Source organism: Gymnogyps californianus, chromosome 1, assembly GCF_018139145.2.
Source record: "Gymnogyps californianus isolate 813 chromosome 1, ASM1813914v2, whole genome shotgun sequence".
Classification (NCBI taxonomy): Eukaryota; Metazoa; Chordata; class Aves; order Accipitriformes; family Cathartidae; genus Gymnogyps; species Gymnogyps californianus.
Window position 1 is genome coordinate 94,010,829 of NC_059471.1, and position 15,002 is coordinate 94,025,830.

At 36.1% G+C, this 15,002-nt stretch overlaps 1 protein-coding gene across 1 annotated transcript in view; it reads right to left on the reverse strand.

The window, feature by feature from the left end:
- Positions 1-1,048: 1,048 nt before the first annotated feature.
- The window catches only part of RPGR (retinitis pigmentosa GTPase regulator), a 41,414-nt gene continuing 27,460 nt past the window's right edge, over positions 1,049-15,002 (reverse strand). Inside the window, 9 exon segments of the mRNA XM_050912820.1 lie at positions 1,049-3,451; positions 3,806-3,814; positions 3,817-3,861; positions 4,478-4,543; positions 6,374-6,480; positions 7,819-7,984; positions 8,900-9,082; positions 10,228-10,352; positions 10,657-10,812. Of these exon segments, the coding sequence (XP_050768777.1) occupies positions 1,100-3,451; positions 3,806-3,814; positions 3,817-3,861; positions 4,478-4,543; positions 6,374-6,480; positions 7,819-7,984; positions 8,900-9,082; positions 10,228-10,352; positions 10,657-10,812 (3,209 nt within the window). The 3' untranslated portion in view covers positions 1,049-1,099.

The window sequence follows — 15,002 nt, forward strand, 5'->3', positions numbered from 1 at the left end:
ATTCCATCTGGCTTCTTGGTTTATTACATTGTTCTCTTTTTGGAGATCACAGATGTCATTTTTAGGAGGGAAAAACACAAATCTCCTCCAAAGAGGAGAAGCTTAGGCTCTGATCCTGAAAACATATACACACTTCACACTGCAACAAAGTATATTCCCCTCCTTGAGAACCTCAGAGTTAGATGACTAATGTAAGGTAGTCTTTTGTAGGCAGATATAGAATCTTTTGTGTATTGATTGCACAGTATAAACAAGTAAATAATGTTTTACAGGTGTATATTTTCAAATTCTTAATTATATCTAATCACCAAATGTGATAGTAAAAAATTATCCCTAAACAGATGTATTGTGACTCTAATGGAATCTAGGCCAAGACTCTAGGTCTGAGACTTGCGTTTGTCTTTTTGCACATAATTGTGTGCTGACACCAAAATAAGAAGTCAACTTTAAGGCCTTTGAAAAAGCCCAGGCCACCATTTATCCAGGCCTACACTTCCATTTACCTCCCATCTACTGACCCATGTAAATTTGGCAACTTGTCCTTTCTTTAATTTACACTGAGTACTCAAAAATTTTACCAATATATGAACAGAAGAAAAGTAGGGGGAATGAACATGGAGTGATACCAAAATTTAAAAATATGTATCTTTGACAATTTACTGGCACTCCATTCATATAAGGCACATTAACAAGTAAGCTATCCTGCAACTAAAATTGATGTACTACCTTAAGAAATCTGATTCAAAGGCAAAGAAGATTACACTGTTACAATGTATAATTCATGTTGTCAGCATGACATTATAATTTAATTGAGAGGCAAACACATTTTGCCTCCTCAGCAATTATTTTTAAAATCTGTGTCATATGTGATAAAGATGGTTGTATGAATGACTGTATCAACAATTTATATCATTTCTCTCATAAAAGCTTCCCAAATCTAAACATTCTCTTCTGTCTTTTTCAAGAAATTGGCACTTAAAGTATATGCATAATAATATATTTTGACTACATTAAAAATTTTTTTTAAGTAATAAAAATCAATCTGCCATAGTCCCAAAGTTTCCTGAATAGGCTTAAAAGGTATCTCCAGTAGTCTATACTACTTCAGTGTTAAATAATGAGGTAGCACATTGTTCCAAAATTGTTCTGAATTATGTAAACCATTTGCTACATGCTGTTTGGACTTCATTTTTTGTTTAGAGCTGTTTGGTAACGCAGTACTTTCTGTCTTCTCTGGCTTCCTGGTTTTGCTTTTCTTTTGTGGAAGCTTATTACTATAATTTTTTCTTTTACCTTTTGCTTTTTCCTCTTCCTCTCCTTCCTCCTCTCCCTCATCCTCTTCTTCCTCCTCTCCCACATCCCCTTCCTCCTCTTCTCCTTCTTCCCCCTCTCCCTCTTCCCCTTCTTCTTCCTCTTCTCCCTCTTCCCCTTCTTCTTCCTCTTCTCCCTCTTCCCCTTCTTCCCCCTCTCCCTCTTCCCCTTCTTGTTCCTCCCCTCCCTCTTCCTCTTCTCCCTCTTCCTCCTCTTCCTCTTTTTCCTCCTCTCCCTCTTCTTCTTCCACTCCCTCTTCTCCCTCATCATCTTCAACTCCCTCTTCTCCCTCTTCTCCTTCCTCCCCTACTCCCTCATCTTCTTCCACCTCTTCTCCTTCTTCTTCCCCTTCCTCTTCTTCATTTTCCCACTCCTCTTCTTCCCTGTTTTCATCTTCTTCCCCCTCCTCCCCTTCTGCTTCTGCCTCTGCTCCTTCCTCTTCCTCTTCCTCATCTTCTCTTTCCTCTTCCACTTCATCCTCCCTCTCTTCTCCTTCTTCTTCCACTCCATCCTCCCCCACCTCCTTAGTCCTCCTACTTGCATCTTCCTCTTCCTGTTCTTCTTGGGATACCTCTTCTTCATCCCTCCCTGCCAATGATTCTTCTGACTCCTCCTCTTCACCCTCTTTGTCTTTTTCATTCTCCCTTTCTTTGTTTTCTTCTTCATTTTCCTTTTCATCTTCTCCTTCCTCTTCTGCCTTTACCTCTTTTTCTTCCTCCCCCTCTCTATCTTCACCTGCTTCCTCACTCTCATCTCTTCCTTCACTTTTAGCCTGTTCCTCCTTTTCTTTTTCAGTGTCTTCCTCTTTTGCATACTCCTCCTCCTCCTCCATATCCTCCTTTTCTCCCTCACTCAGCATTTCTTCTTCCTCCATCAACCCGCCTTCCTCATCTCCTTGCTCTTTGCCATCTTCCTGATTAATCTCTTCAACCTCTTCTGCATCCTCATTCTCACTGTCTCTTTCAGCCTGTGATTCCTCTCTTTCTTTTTCTTCATTATCTTTTTTCTCTTCATCTTCATCTCTTTCTACTGAAACTTCATCTCTATCTTTTTTAACCTCACTCTCTTCTTCTTCCTCCCCTAGTTCACCTTCACTGTCAACTGTTTCATCTAGTTTTTCTTTTTCACTTTCACACTTTTCACTGCCTTCACTCTCCTGCTCTTTATTAGATTCCTCCTCATTCTTAATTTCTAACTGTCTGTCTTCATCAGATTTAGCTTCAGAGTTTGTTTCTTCTTCATTCAGGCTTTTTATATCAGTCTGTTCTACATATTCTTTCTCATTGTTTGTAGCTTGCATCTCCTCAATCTCACTGTCGTCTTTTTCTAAGTCCAGATCTTTCACTTTTTCTACTGTTTTCATTGCCTTCTGGACCTCTCTGCCTTCATAGCAGTCCTCTTCTTTTTCCCTACCCTTAAGTATGTATTTTGCAAGATCATTACTACTTTCCTCAGTTGAAGATGATGACATAGTTACAGCTGTTTGTTTCAAAAATTGATCCTTTTTTTTAAACCCTCTCTGCTCTTCACTACCACCTTCTCCTCTGACGCATATTCTTTCACATTTATCAGATTTTTCAACAACATCCTTTATTTTGTTTCCACTTTCTATTGCTTCTTGACTTCCTGGCTTTTTAACAGGATTGTATTTTTGTACAATTAATGAATCAGCCTGGGGCCGATCCCTGGATGCAGACGGAAGTACATCTATTTTAAGAGATTGCTTAGATTTAACAGCTTTTGACTTTTTATTGGAAGAATTTGTTTTTTCAATCAGAATTTGTTTTTCAGTGGGAAGCCTGTAAGTTACATCCTCTCTGGCAAATTCAGGATTTTCCGCATATTCTTTTTCCCTTTTCACTAATCTGCGTTTGTCCCTAGTAATTTGTTGAACACCACTTTTCAAAGTATTAACACTTTGTGCATGCTCAGATTTACCTTTCATTGTATTTTTTTTGGCCACAGGCTTCCCTACAAAGGCACTACTTCTTTCTAAATCTTGTCCCGGTGACTCTGAAAGTGAAGACTGCTTTTGTAAAGAGCCAGAGTCTAATTTTGAGCCCTCCTTCATGAAATCAGAACCCTTGTTTTTCAGCCCACCCTTACCATCTCTTTTCAGTTTCACATTTTTATTGTTCTTCTATTCCACATGAGAAGCACAAAATTAAAAAGAAAGAAGGAAAGCATTAAGGACAAATGACAGCAAAAGAAAAAGGTTACAAAAACATCTGAACAAGAAAAGAAACAATTTGTCTGAGGGGAATAAAAGCATAAAAGGCAGAGTATTTCACACGAAATGAATCTACAAGTGCACATATTAGAAGAATGTAACATTCTGTTGATGGTAAATGTACTACTACGCCTTTTTCACTGTCCAAGCACTCAAAGTGAATGCAGTTAGAACTCTGCAGTCAGTATCATGTCCCATAAGCTAGAGCACATACAATGTGTGAGGCTGTGCGAACAGCAGGAAAGAACTACAGTTCTCTTACACCTTCCTCCACCTTTCCCCTTGGGAAATCTTCTGATGCACTCACTGTTATGCTCTTTCTAATAAGTTTGAAAATCTGTTGTCTTTCTGCTTTAAATTTGACACTTATTTAACAAATTCTGCAGAATAATTTTTTAAATATAAAATAAAATTATAATGGAATATACCAAATGCTGAAATGCTGGGATCACTTTAGGAGTGAAATAGAAAGATAATACAAAAGTATTTTAATTTCATAATGAAAACCAGTATTATTGGTCCTTTAAGTATACTCCGTGGTATCTGTAAATAAAATCTTTACTTACATTGTGTCCCAAAAGTCAATTAAAATATTTTAATATCGACAAACCAGTAGAAATGTATGTTATCAGCTTAAGTTACAAAGTGTATATGATAGTCTCTTGCTCCTTAAACTGGTGAAGTATTATATACTCTCATGTCAAACTATGCTGGATATGAGGAGTTCTATGTGCCTGCACAAATTCTCTCTGACTTCAGTCAGCTTCTTAGAATTTTACCTCGTGGATATTCAGAAAATTAGCAAGAGGAGGCCTATAAAATTTGCCTAGCTTTTTTAAAACTCAAAGCAAAAGAATAAAGTACAAGGATAATACAAGAATTATAAATCTTTTAAACATCAGTATAAGTATACATATATATAATTAGTTACAGTACCTTTTGTTTTTGGAGTGGTGATAATTTTAAGGACTGATCACTGGGATTCAATTTCATTGCATGTGTCTGCAAAAAACAAGATCTCTATTAAAAAAAAAAAACAACTAATAGGGAAAGCAGCATCAAAGCCCAGTTCTACTAAACACAGCTATTATATGAACATTTTAATAATATTGCACAGTCAGGTTGAGACAAATCTGTATGATCACTCAACTCACCTATTTCACTTCCACTCCCTCATTTACTGCTTGTAAAGAGAGAGAGTGGTAACCAGCTTAGATGTCAACATCTAAACTGTCTGTAGAGACTGAAAGCTACATGCCCTCTCTTACAGCCCACACACACATTGTAGATCCACCTTCCACTCACCATGAAGTTGTGGCTGCAAATATAACATCTCACTCCCTTATCATCACAACCTTCAACTTAACATCCAGTTTGATACCACAGCCTTGAAAGAACATGTTCAGAGAAACATTACATAGCAGAAATTTTCATTGGAATCTAATGCCTTTATCTCTTCTACATAAAGCAAAAAACCCAAAAGGCAAGGCAATGTAGAATACTAGGTGGGCAAGTATAGTGAGATTTTTGTCATCCCTTCCCATATACTCCAAATGACAAGATAATGTTCTCTGCTGCTGTTTGTTAACTGCTTATGGTTTAACCACCATATTCTTTTTCAACACGGTGAGCATGGACAGTTCTGGTTTCTGACTCCCAGGAATTTGTATCATCAATATGATATCAAAGGTTTTTCTTAGTCACACTTGTCAATAAGATGTATGTTGCCAGAGTTTAGAAAAACTGAAACAACTATACTGTAACAGATTATTTTCATTCAGATTCAAGAAAAGCAATCATTTTTCTTTGTCTTTTGACAAGTGTGCCTGACAGACTTTTTTCAAATTTACTGTTTCATTCTGATAAACTTTTTAAAATTTGTACAATGGGTACAAAAACAAAAAGGAGAAGTCTAGCACATAAAGTGTGTAATACATTATAAATAATGCCTCAGTAAATTAATGAAGGCCACGTTGTGCATCATATCTGAAAACAGTTTTTATCTTGTGAATGAAAATAAAGTTTTAGAACTGTTAAATAAATGGTACGCACAAACAGATTGTTAAATTACTAAGTACTGTTAAGTACAAACAAGTGATAATTCCTGTAAAATGTGCAATCCCTCCAGCATAACTGACAACATATTCTGAGCTGAGTCCACAGTGAGTTGCTCATTTGTTTCCATTCCCTTAAGGTAAAAAAAAGACAAAACCCAACACTCTTTCCAGTGCACTGCGTTAAGGCCAGGACATGCCCTATCTGCCGAGAGAACAAAATGTTTTGGAAAGGTGTACAAGTGATAAGGTGAACCTATTTTTTAAATAAAAGAAATATGTAGGAACATGCTTGGAGATCACCAAATAATCAAAATGTCTGCATTTTGGTCTTCCCTTTAATATGATCCACCTGTACTAAAAAAGCTCTTCTCGGAACAGGAAAAGAGAGCTCTCTGCTTAATTTCCTGCAATTCTCTCTCTTGGAAATCATCAAGAAGAGGAAGGTCAGAGATAGAGATCACCATGTGCTATCCAGCGTCCTTCTCCTTTTCTTTCCGATATCCAGAGCTAGAGCGTGGGGAGGGGCTGCACTACTTGGACTCCTTCAATCTCGTATTACAACATTACTTAGAAAATTAAAACAAACTTTAGCATTGGATAATGATAATATGAAATGCATGCTCATTTAACAGTATGTCAGTACTTCTTGGTGTCACATATGACGTTCTGGGCTAGCCAGGAGTTCTGTACTAGAACTTGAAACATGATTTAGCTGCTTTGTTCTTCCCCTGCATAAAAACGATTGAATCACAGATTCATTAGTGGAATATATTACCATATTTAGGATGTCAGTTGTATCTCCAAGGTTTCTGTCATTATTTTCATTATCTGAATCTTCTTCTGCAGAGCTTTCACCACGTTTATCTTTTTGATGATTCTTTTCTTCAAGGTAAAATAGGGGGAAGTGAACAAATACTTAGGAACAAGCAATATACAGCAAACAGAACACCCCACTCTTGGAAAATAATGATTATCTCTATTTTACTGCCATAGGACTGAAGTCCTGAGATTCCTCATTCCCCCAGCCTAAGACAGAGCAGAAACACTTCCACCTCCTTTTTGTCAGTATTAACATTAGAGGTAGCTCAGCAATCTGGCCTCAGTGCACTGTAGATCTCTGACCATTTTTGCAGGCTTTCAAAGCATAAATATTACATCGGACAAAGCTTCTTTTGGATAATCTCTTTAATAATAGTGTACCAATTAGACTAAATTAGCTGCAGTCATATTATCTGCATTGCACATTATCTGTGTAATGGATGGAGAGACAGTGAGTTCAACTCCAATGAAGCATCCTAAAAATGTACCTACATCATTTTCAGGTTCACCTCAAGTTCATCAGGTATATGACCAGTTTCATATGGCACAAAACCTGAGGTTTTAGGCCTCAGAAGACTCTAAAGGCAATTCAAATTTCACTGCATTGCTTTCCTGGAACCAGAAATGCTAATGGACATGCTGGCAGCTTTACAAATAATCATCTTAATTCTAACTGAATTAATTACTTTCAAATCGGATTTGACTGTCCAATAAAGAGCTAACTTTTACACAGAAGTACTGCATTCTGCACTCTTCAGCATTGCTCCTCCCAGGAAATCACACGTGCCCAGGAACCCAGAGGAAGTCCAGAACTGCTCTAGAGAATCTGTGCAAAAGTCCAGTGCTGTATCAGTATTGTTATCCAGACTTTTGCATTAGCTAGAATATTGCAAATCCTTATTATCTTAGATAACAGAGAGTGAAGAGTACTTTTGCATTTCCAAGTGAAGAAGAAAGATCCTGTAAGAATTAGTAGACCTCTTTTCTTATCCAAGGTCTCTTGTAGGCCTTCCTGTGTCTTTAAGATTGTTCCTAATCAATTTTTTTTCTGTAATTCTTTCTCTTTTTTGTGAAAATGGAGAAAGCGGTTACTAATCTTATAGCATTTTTGTGAAGTCCTATTTCTACAGGCTTGAGGAACCACAGGTACAATTTAGAAGTTGTTTTTCTTTCACTCAACCCTCCTCTAAATCTTTAAGCACGTTTTCCAAACATGAAAAGTATGAGGCGATTTCTTGCATGCATTTCTCAACTTTCATGTTCTGTATGCTGCTAGACCCTCTTCAGGTAAGACTTTACTTAAACCTTCTTTCATGTTCAAACTGAGCATTTGTTTATGAATGATGAGAGCCAAACTACATAATTATCAGAAAACAGCAGCAAGATGTGGGGACACTTCACCTTTTTCATGGTCTCTGTCCTTCATAGGTTCAGCTTTAGGAAGACTTATGGCAGAAAAACAGAGTGGGCTAGTGTTGCTAGTCACAGGCAGTGAAGATTTTAAGCAGCTTTCTCCCAGTGGAGGCAGAGTTCGTGCCATTCGAATAAACTGTTCTGGTGACTTTTCCTTTAGAAGATTAAAAAAAAAATATTGAGAATAAGAGTAGAAGAATAAAATGTAAGCAACCTCTCATACTTAACAGTGGTATTTTCTTTTAGTTGATGATACAGTGTTGTAACTTTGTATACAAAGCATAAACAAAATTTCTTTCATATTTTAATTATTTATAGTCCTAAAAAGTGGAGAGGTATACAGTGGGATATTTTAGGTCATTTCTACACAATAATCTCAAGCAGCCTTAAAATACAGACAAAGGAGAAAAAGAACTTTGATTTTTATTTAAAATGAAAATACTAGTCTCTCCAATAACATTGAGGTATTTAATCCACAATATCAATATATTTTTACAAAATAAATGTGGTTTTTGTGGTAGAGTTAGTTTTCAGACAGGTAAGTGAAATGATCCAACTCGTTGTGCTGTTCAAGGAAATCACATAGAATGTGTAGTGGAGATAAAGGAGAAGAAACTACTATTTTAAGTAGCTACAGGATCTTAGGATCATTTTAAGCTGATTGTGAAACTTTCTCCTTTGATATTTTATAAACTATGAACTTGTTTAATATATTCAAGGACTCAGAGGGAACAACAGAGAGAGTCAAGTTCTTCTTCTTTTTTAAAAATATTTCTAAGATATTTTTAAAAATGCAAAGGAATAGGCTCTACATTTTAGAATTAAAAAAAAAAAATCAATTTGAGTCTTTTTCATAGAAATAAACAAGTAAAATCTGACTAATACCTATCTTTCACCTGCATCAATTTTGGGACCAGGGTAGATATTCATTCTTCTTTTTATACATTAAAATTAAACACATATTTTAAGGAGATATATTTATCTGCTGGGTATATGCTGTGATTTTAGCTTTAAAAGTTATTTTGTTTCCTAAAAGAAGTATGGCAACTCTAAACAGCTCTGAATTTACCCTCTCTCGACGTCGCATTCGTGCTGATGTTAGTTGTAAGGTGTTTGTTAGTAGTGAGTCTCCACTCATTTTAGAGATAGTAGCAGTCAAATGGCTCTCATATAAATCTTCTAAGAGTACTTCTTCAGATCCTTCAGGTCTTGGAGCAGCAAAAACTAGCATGTGACAACCACCACAAGCAACCTACAGCACCAAAAAAAGGTCTGATTATTTCATTTGCAAGTATCAATACAAGGATCTCATTTTCTTACAATCATCTCTAGGGGCTCAGATTATAAGAAAAAACATTAAAAAAGTAAGAGATATTAAATTGCTTCAAATTTAGCTCCTAATGATGTTAGCAAGATAGAAGTACTTAATTACATTTATTAATGACTAGTGATCTATGTTCATTTCTTCTTAATACAATATATTTGTATTGAACAGAACACAAGATAGCTCTATCGAATTACTGATACAGAAGAAAGCAAAAATATTTCCACTGATTTTCAAGGGATCTGAGCTAATTATTTTGATGCAAGTCAAATGTGGGCAATACCGATAGCTTCAGTGATACAAACCTAGATATTTTATCACAAAATCCACAAAATGTAAAGCAAGTCCTACACCCTCCAACAGACAAAGTATTATTACAGAAAGATCAGAGGTTTCACTTTTTAAGAAGTTTAAAACCCTTACCACTTCTGATAAAACTTCCTTAAACTCTAAGTCCAGTAAACAAACAGAAGTGATCAACAGACTTTTGTCTGAAACTTTGCTCAATCCTGAGTCATGTTTGCATTTTTGATGCTGCCAATCCTGCGACATTTATTTCTTAAACACCTCAAGAAATAGATGAAAACAATGCCCTTAAAAGAAAAGAGTATTTCTGCTTTCTCACCCTGTTTGGATTCAAAAAAGCAACTCCTCAAATTTTCTTAAGGTTTAAAAATATCCCACTGTACAAATAATCATTAAAATTAAGAAGATGACACTCTGGTATTTTCAGAACAGATATTAGTTTCCCCCTACTGCCAATAATCTAAAAGCAACATATATTTAATTTTACAGGCTACCACAGCTCTATAGACCAAACCACTACAGCACAACACTACTGAATAAAACCCTAAAAAGCAGTCTATATGCGTAGTCCAAGCCAAATACATTCTAAACTAAATGAACAGTATGGTAAGTAAATATAATTTCCTTTTTCTTTCAATTTGTGTTGTCTACTAATGAAATGTTATAGAAAGAAATAATTCTATAATGAGATTTCAACTCTCATTAATAACCTGTTTCATAAAAAGATAAATATTTTGATGTCTGAGAAGCATGAACAAAAGTTTTACCAAAAGGACTGTGAACCTCAAGAAATTATAACACAGAGTGGGATCAAACTGATTCGTAAAATTCTCTTCTCCAAGGCCTAACTTGCCGTGTCGCCCATCTCCAAAAGTAAACATGAGGCCATTCTCTGTATGTAGAAAAAAAAGGATGTTATTAATAACAAAGATTCAATAAAAAACGAGGACAAAACCATTACAAACAAAGTAACAGGCCATCCAAGTAAGGAATATTTCTCTTCCAAAAGCAAAACCTGAACAATTATTTTTAGATTTTCAACAGATAAATATGATTTAAAAAAATGTATATTTTCAGGCAAAGTACTATTAGTAAGTTTGCGTATGCCTTCTTCTACTGCTCATTTTATAAGGAAAGCTGTTACAGTATAATAGAGAGTCGCTGGAAGTGCATTTCAGAATTTTTCACTTACATACCTGCTATTACAGCAGTATGATTTTCCCCACATGTAATGTTACATATTTTATGCCTCCTCAAGTGTTTCACAGACTTCGGTACTGAAGTTTCAAAAATAAAAGTACCATGTCCCAGCTGCCCGTATTGTCCAAGTCCAAAAGTATATACATCTGTCTCTGAAAATGTACAGGCAAAGTTAACAACAAATATGCTGATATATGTATATATTATAACCTGCTTTCTATTAGCCAAATGGAAGTCAAATGACATCAGCATCAAAAAAGCAATGTTTTATCAATTAAAAAATGTACCAACTAATCAATTACATTTATCAATTAATAACAAAATACAACAAAATAAAAAACAGGAAATGAAGCACTAAAATATATACAGAAAATAATTTTGAATGGTTCAATATGCAATATATTTTCTAACATAACTGCAAAATAATCCACTGATCACATGTACACAAAATATCAGCTAACAAAAAATTTATGGGAGTTTACATACTGCAATTAATTCAAGACCACAATGTTTACATATATGTGCATTTTCAAGTACAATAGTCTTATCTTAATTTCTGGTTACCTGCATGTACACTGTACGACCCTAAATTTAATAGACTAGACCTCTTTAAACCAATACTAATTTGTGTGTAAGAAGAGACTGGAACAATAACAGGTTTCAGTATTCCGTTCAGCTACCAAATCAGCCCTGCATTAAATACAGAGAATACTATAATTGTGTTATCTTGTGACAGAATACTCATCTTTCCACATTTATATTTTGTCCACTTAACGGACTATCTGTGCCAGGAAAAAGAATAAGAGCTTCTCCAAAGCAATAAAGATTCTTGGTGTGTCCATCCCTGGCACTCCATCACAACAGGGGAAGACTGTGAAGATTGGAAATCTTGATGAGGTCATGCTTGAAAAGGGAAATTCAAAGACTAAGTTTTTTTGGGAAAAGGATAAGTTTTCCTAGAATTTTATTCCCTGCCTCTTTTCCTTCTGCATGTGGGCAACAAAGGAAAAGCTAGAGAAGTACTACTTAAAGTACTTGAAAAATTCTTATGAAAACCTGGGAAAGATTGGGAAGGACAAAAAATATTCTACATCAAGGAAAAAGAACTGAGACTTGGGAGAAATATATCATTACATCATTGTTATGAACATGGCGCAGAGCATGCCTGCTCCTGCTGCACAGATGCCATCAGGTCAAAAACCTCACCACCTTCAAAAGCAAGAGAGGAATGGGCATCCACAGTGGAATGTGTGGAACAACAATCGACAGAGAATCTTTGTTTTTTGGGCACTTCTTTGTGTTAAGGAAACAAGGCCACTGGAATAGCAAAGCAAGTTTCAGTGCCACAAAAGTAGTTTATACTGTGCGACCAAATTCTCAGAGCAGCCACAAACTGGAGAAATATTAAAAACAAATTATGTTGCCATTCCCTCAAACTAATCCTCCACTACTGTCAGGGAAAGAGAAAGCAGAGAACAGACCAGATTCCATATTACTACCATAGTGCACTCACCAACTTATATTGAACTTTCCAATTTCAAAGGAGCCATGATGAAATACTGTAACACTATGTATGGAAATGTTCTTTCTAGGAAAGAACGTTGCCCTTTCTGACCCTTTTAAATTGTTCCATATTAAGATGTCATGAATTCACACCATAAAAAAACCCTAGTGTTCTCACACTTTTTCAGATTGTAGATGAAAAATATTGAGTAAAGCTGGTTTTTGTATTAAATGTAATGGTAAAGCTCCCTCTGCTGGAAATCTCAGTGCAAGAAAGCAACACCTCATGATCTTTAAAAAGTAAAACAAGAAGAAATTTTCTGTAACATTTAGACTTTCTGCATAAGAATCAAGAAACTACACCTGAAAGACAGGACCTTTCTCTAAGCGAACCAAAGTCTCATCTTCATTTTAGTAAATGACCTTCTCAGGATGGCTGATTGCATAAATTCTGTTTAGAAGTACTGCATTTGTCTTAACATTTCTTCGGAAACTGACAGATCTTGTCATTTTAAAATTATATGGCTTTATCTGATTAACACAATTATTCTGAATGAAGTTGGAGTTTTTTCACATTGTCTTTCATCCTAGCTTGAAACATGCAACGACTTTTGCATTTATGTTTAGGAGATGTTCACAAATGCTAACTTTAAAAGTACAGGAAACTATGTTCTTTCCTCTGTTTTACTGACAATGAGGAGAACGGGCCAATCCAAACCCAAGTTAGAGTGCCTTTATAAGAAGAACGATTTCTTCTACTGCCCCTATAAACCAGGGGCACCTAAATTTTGCTCCTCCTAAATTTGCTTATTAGTCAATTATCAAGGCACAGGAAGACAAAAACCTTGCACCTTTCTTAAATGATTCACCGCTCTGGTGCAGAAGTGAGGCCAAACCTCAGTAATAATCTCATTTAGCAGAAATGAGGTATTTGCTCCAATCTGTCTTTATAAATACATGGAAAGAGAAGTCTATGGCAAAGCAACCTCATAGACTTAGTGATAAAATGACAGAGGTGAATTTCGTCATTCTGAACTTGAATTTGTAAATGAATTTGCCTACAGCATGAATCCAAAAGGGGATACAGCCCATTGTCACCTTGTTCTTACTGTCCCCAGTCCCAGTAAGGATATGGTTGGATGAGACAAATAAAACATACTGCCAGCAAAAGGGCAGATCTCGTTCCCCCATTCTCTCTCTTCAGTCCCCACTTGCACTGTCTCTGCTGTCCACCTGGCTATGTGGTGAGCCAGCTCAGCTCAGTAAGCCAGGTTTTGGTGGGGTTTGCTGATACAGTTTCCTGTGGAATGGTCAAGGCAGCACCAGAGCGGTACAAGAGGAGAGGAAAGACATATGGCCACAGCAGCACGAGGGAAGCAGCACTGCCTCTACTGCACCGGTGAATCACAAGGAAGGTTCAGCCATATTAGCAGCACCCAGAAGAAACAGAACACAAGTCCTGTCTTGGCCTCAAGGAAGAAACTGCTGCCTCCATAGCAGCAGCCCATGAGAAGGGCCCTTGAAGGATGAAGAGAAATGGTTTCAGAGCTTGCACAGAAGCCAATGGCTTCACTGTTCCAAGTGACCTCCAGCACTTGAGTGCTGCGACTGCTTCTCCTTTACTTCCTACATTTTCTGTTTTTTGAAGAACAGGGATATTTCCCTGTAACTGTGTATCTTCCACCTTTGCAGGCATCTTCTGGAGTACATAACAGTTCTTTCATCTCCATGACCGTTGTCACTATAAATAAAATAGTCCTAGGCAAAAATCTATATAGCTTTCAGATTTTTTTTTTTAACACATGCTATTTGCTGAAAGAACTGAGAGAGCTCCAAGAGTGTTTTTAAGATTCATGCATTCCTTGCTATGTATTTAAGGCTATAGACAAAGTTAAAAATCCACAGAAGAAAACCAGAAACAGACAGGTATGCTTATATCTCTCCATATAGATTCATTTCCCTTGAACATTATTATTATTATTATTACTATTACTACTACTACTATTATGCCAATGGGCTATTCACTCTTACAATAGCTTTATTTTTGAACAGCTTATGCTGAAAAATGTTACTGTAAAAATCAGCTGTCAACACAATACTCAGTTTTACCAGAGCTAATAATTGGATTTGGGGATTTCAGTATAAATAGTATACAGACTTAAGAATGGTTTGAAAAATCTAGATAATCCTATATGGTTTGAACAGTCAGTTCTGTCATGAAAAGGTAGAGCCTTTTCATCCTTTTCATCCTCCTTCAAAAGGGTATCTTGACTTTCTTTTCTTTTTAAAAGACCTTGAGACAGAAGATGAAAAATCCAACATTTTACATACTAACACACTAATGTGCTGTATTGTTATGTCAAACGATCTGTTCTCGAAGGACTGCTTCACTTTTTCCTTTGAAGAGATATCTTTGCTTTCCCTCCTTTCAGAGAATAAAAGGAGGTAATATATCCTTTTATAGACAGGATTATTCCCAGAGGATCTGTCATCATCTGAAAAAACCTGGAAGATATTAAGGCCACTCCCAATCATCTATTTCTTCTTCTCCAATTTCTAGATTCACAAGTTATTATCATTCTACCTTTTAAAAAGCTTTATTGAAAAAGTACACAAATTGAGATTGCTGCTCTCTCATATTTCTTTTGAGAGTGATGAGACCAACAACTTTCATATTCAGTAGGAAGCATTTGCAAGCACTGCAGGTAGTGGATGCGTATTTTTTAGTCTCTGAGAGAAGTCATCTGGGATGAGGATATGATCTTCTTGAACTGGCTGATAGACTGTCATGAAATGAATAGGTTTGTGCCGCTACAGTGAGAGAAAGCTTCTGCATGAT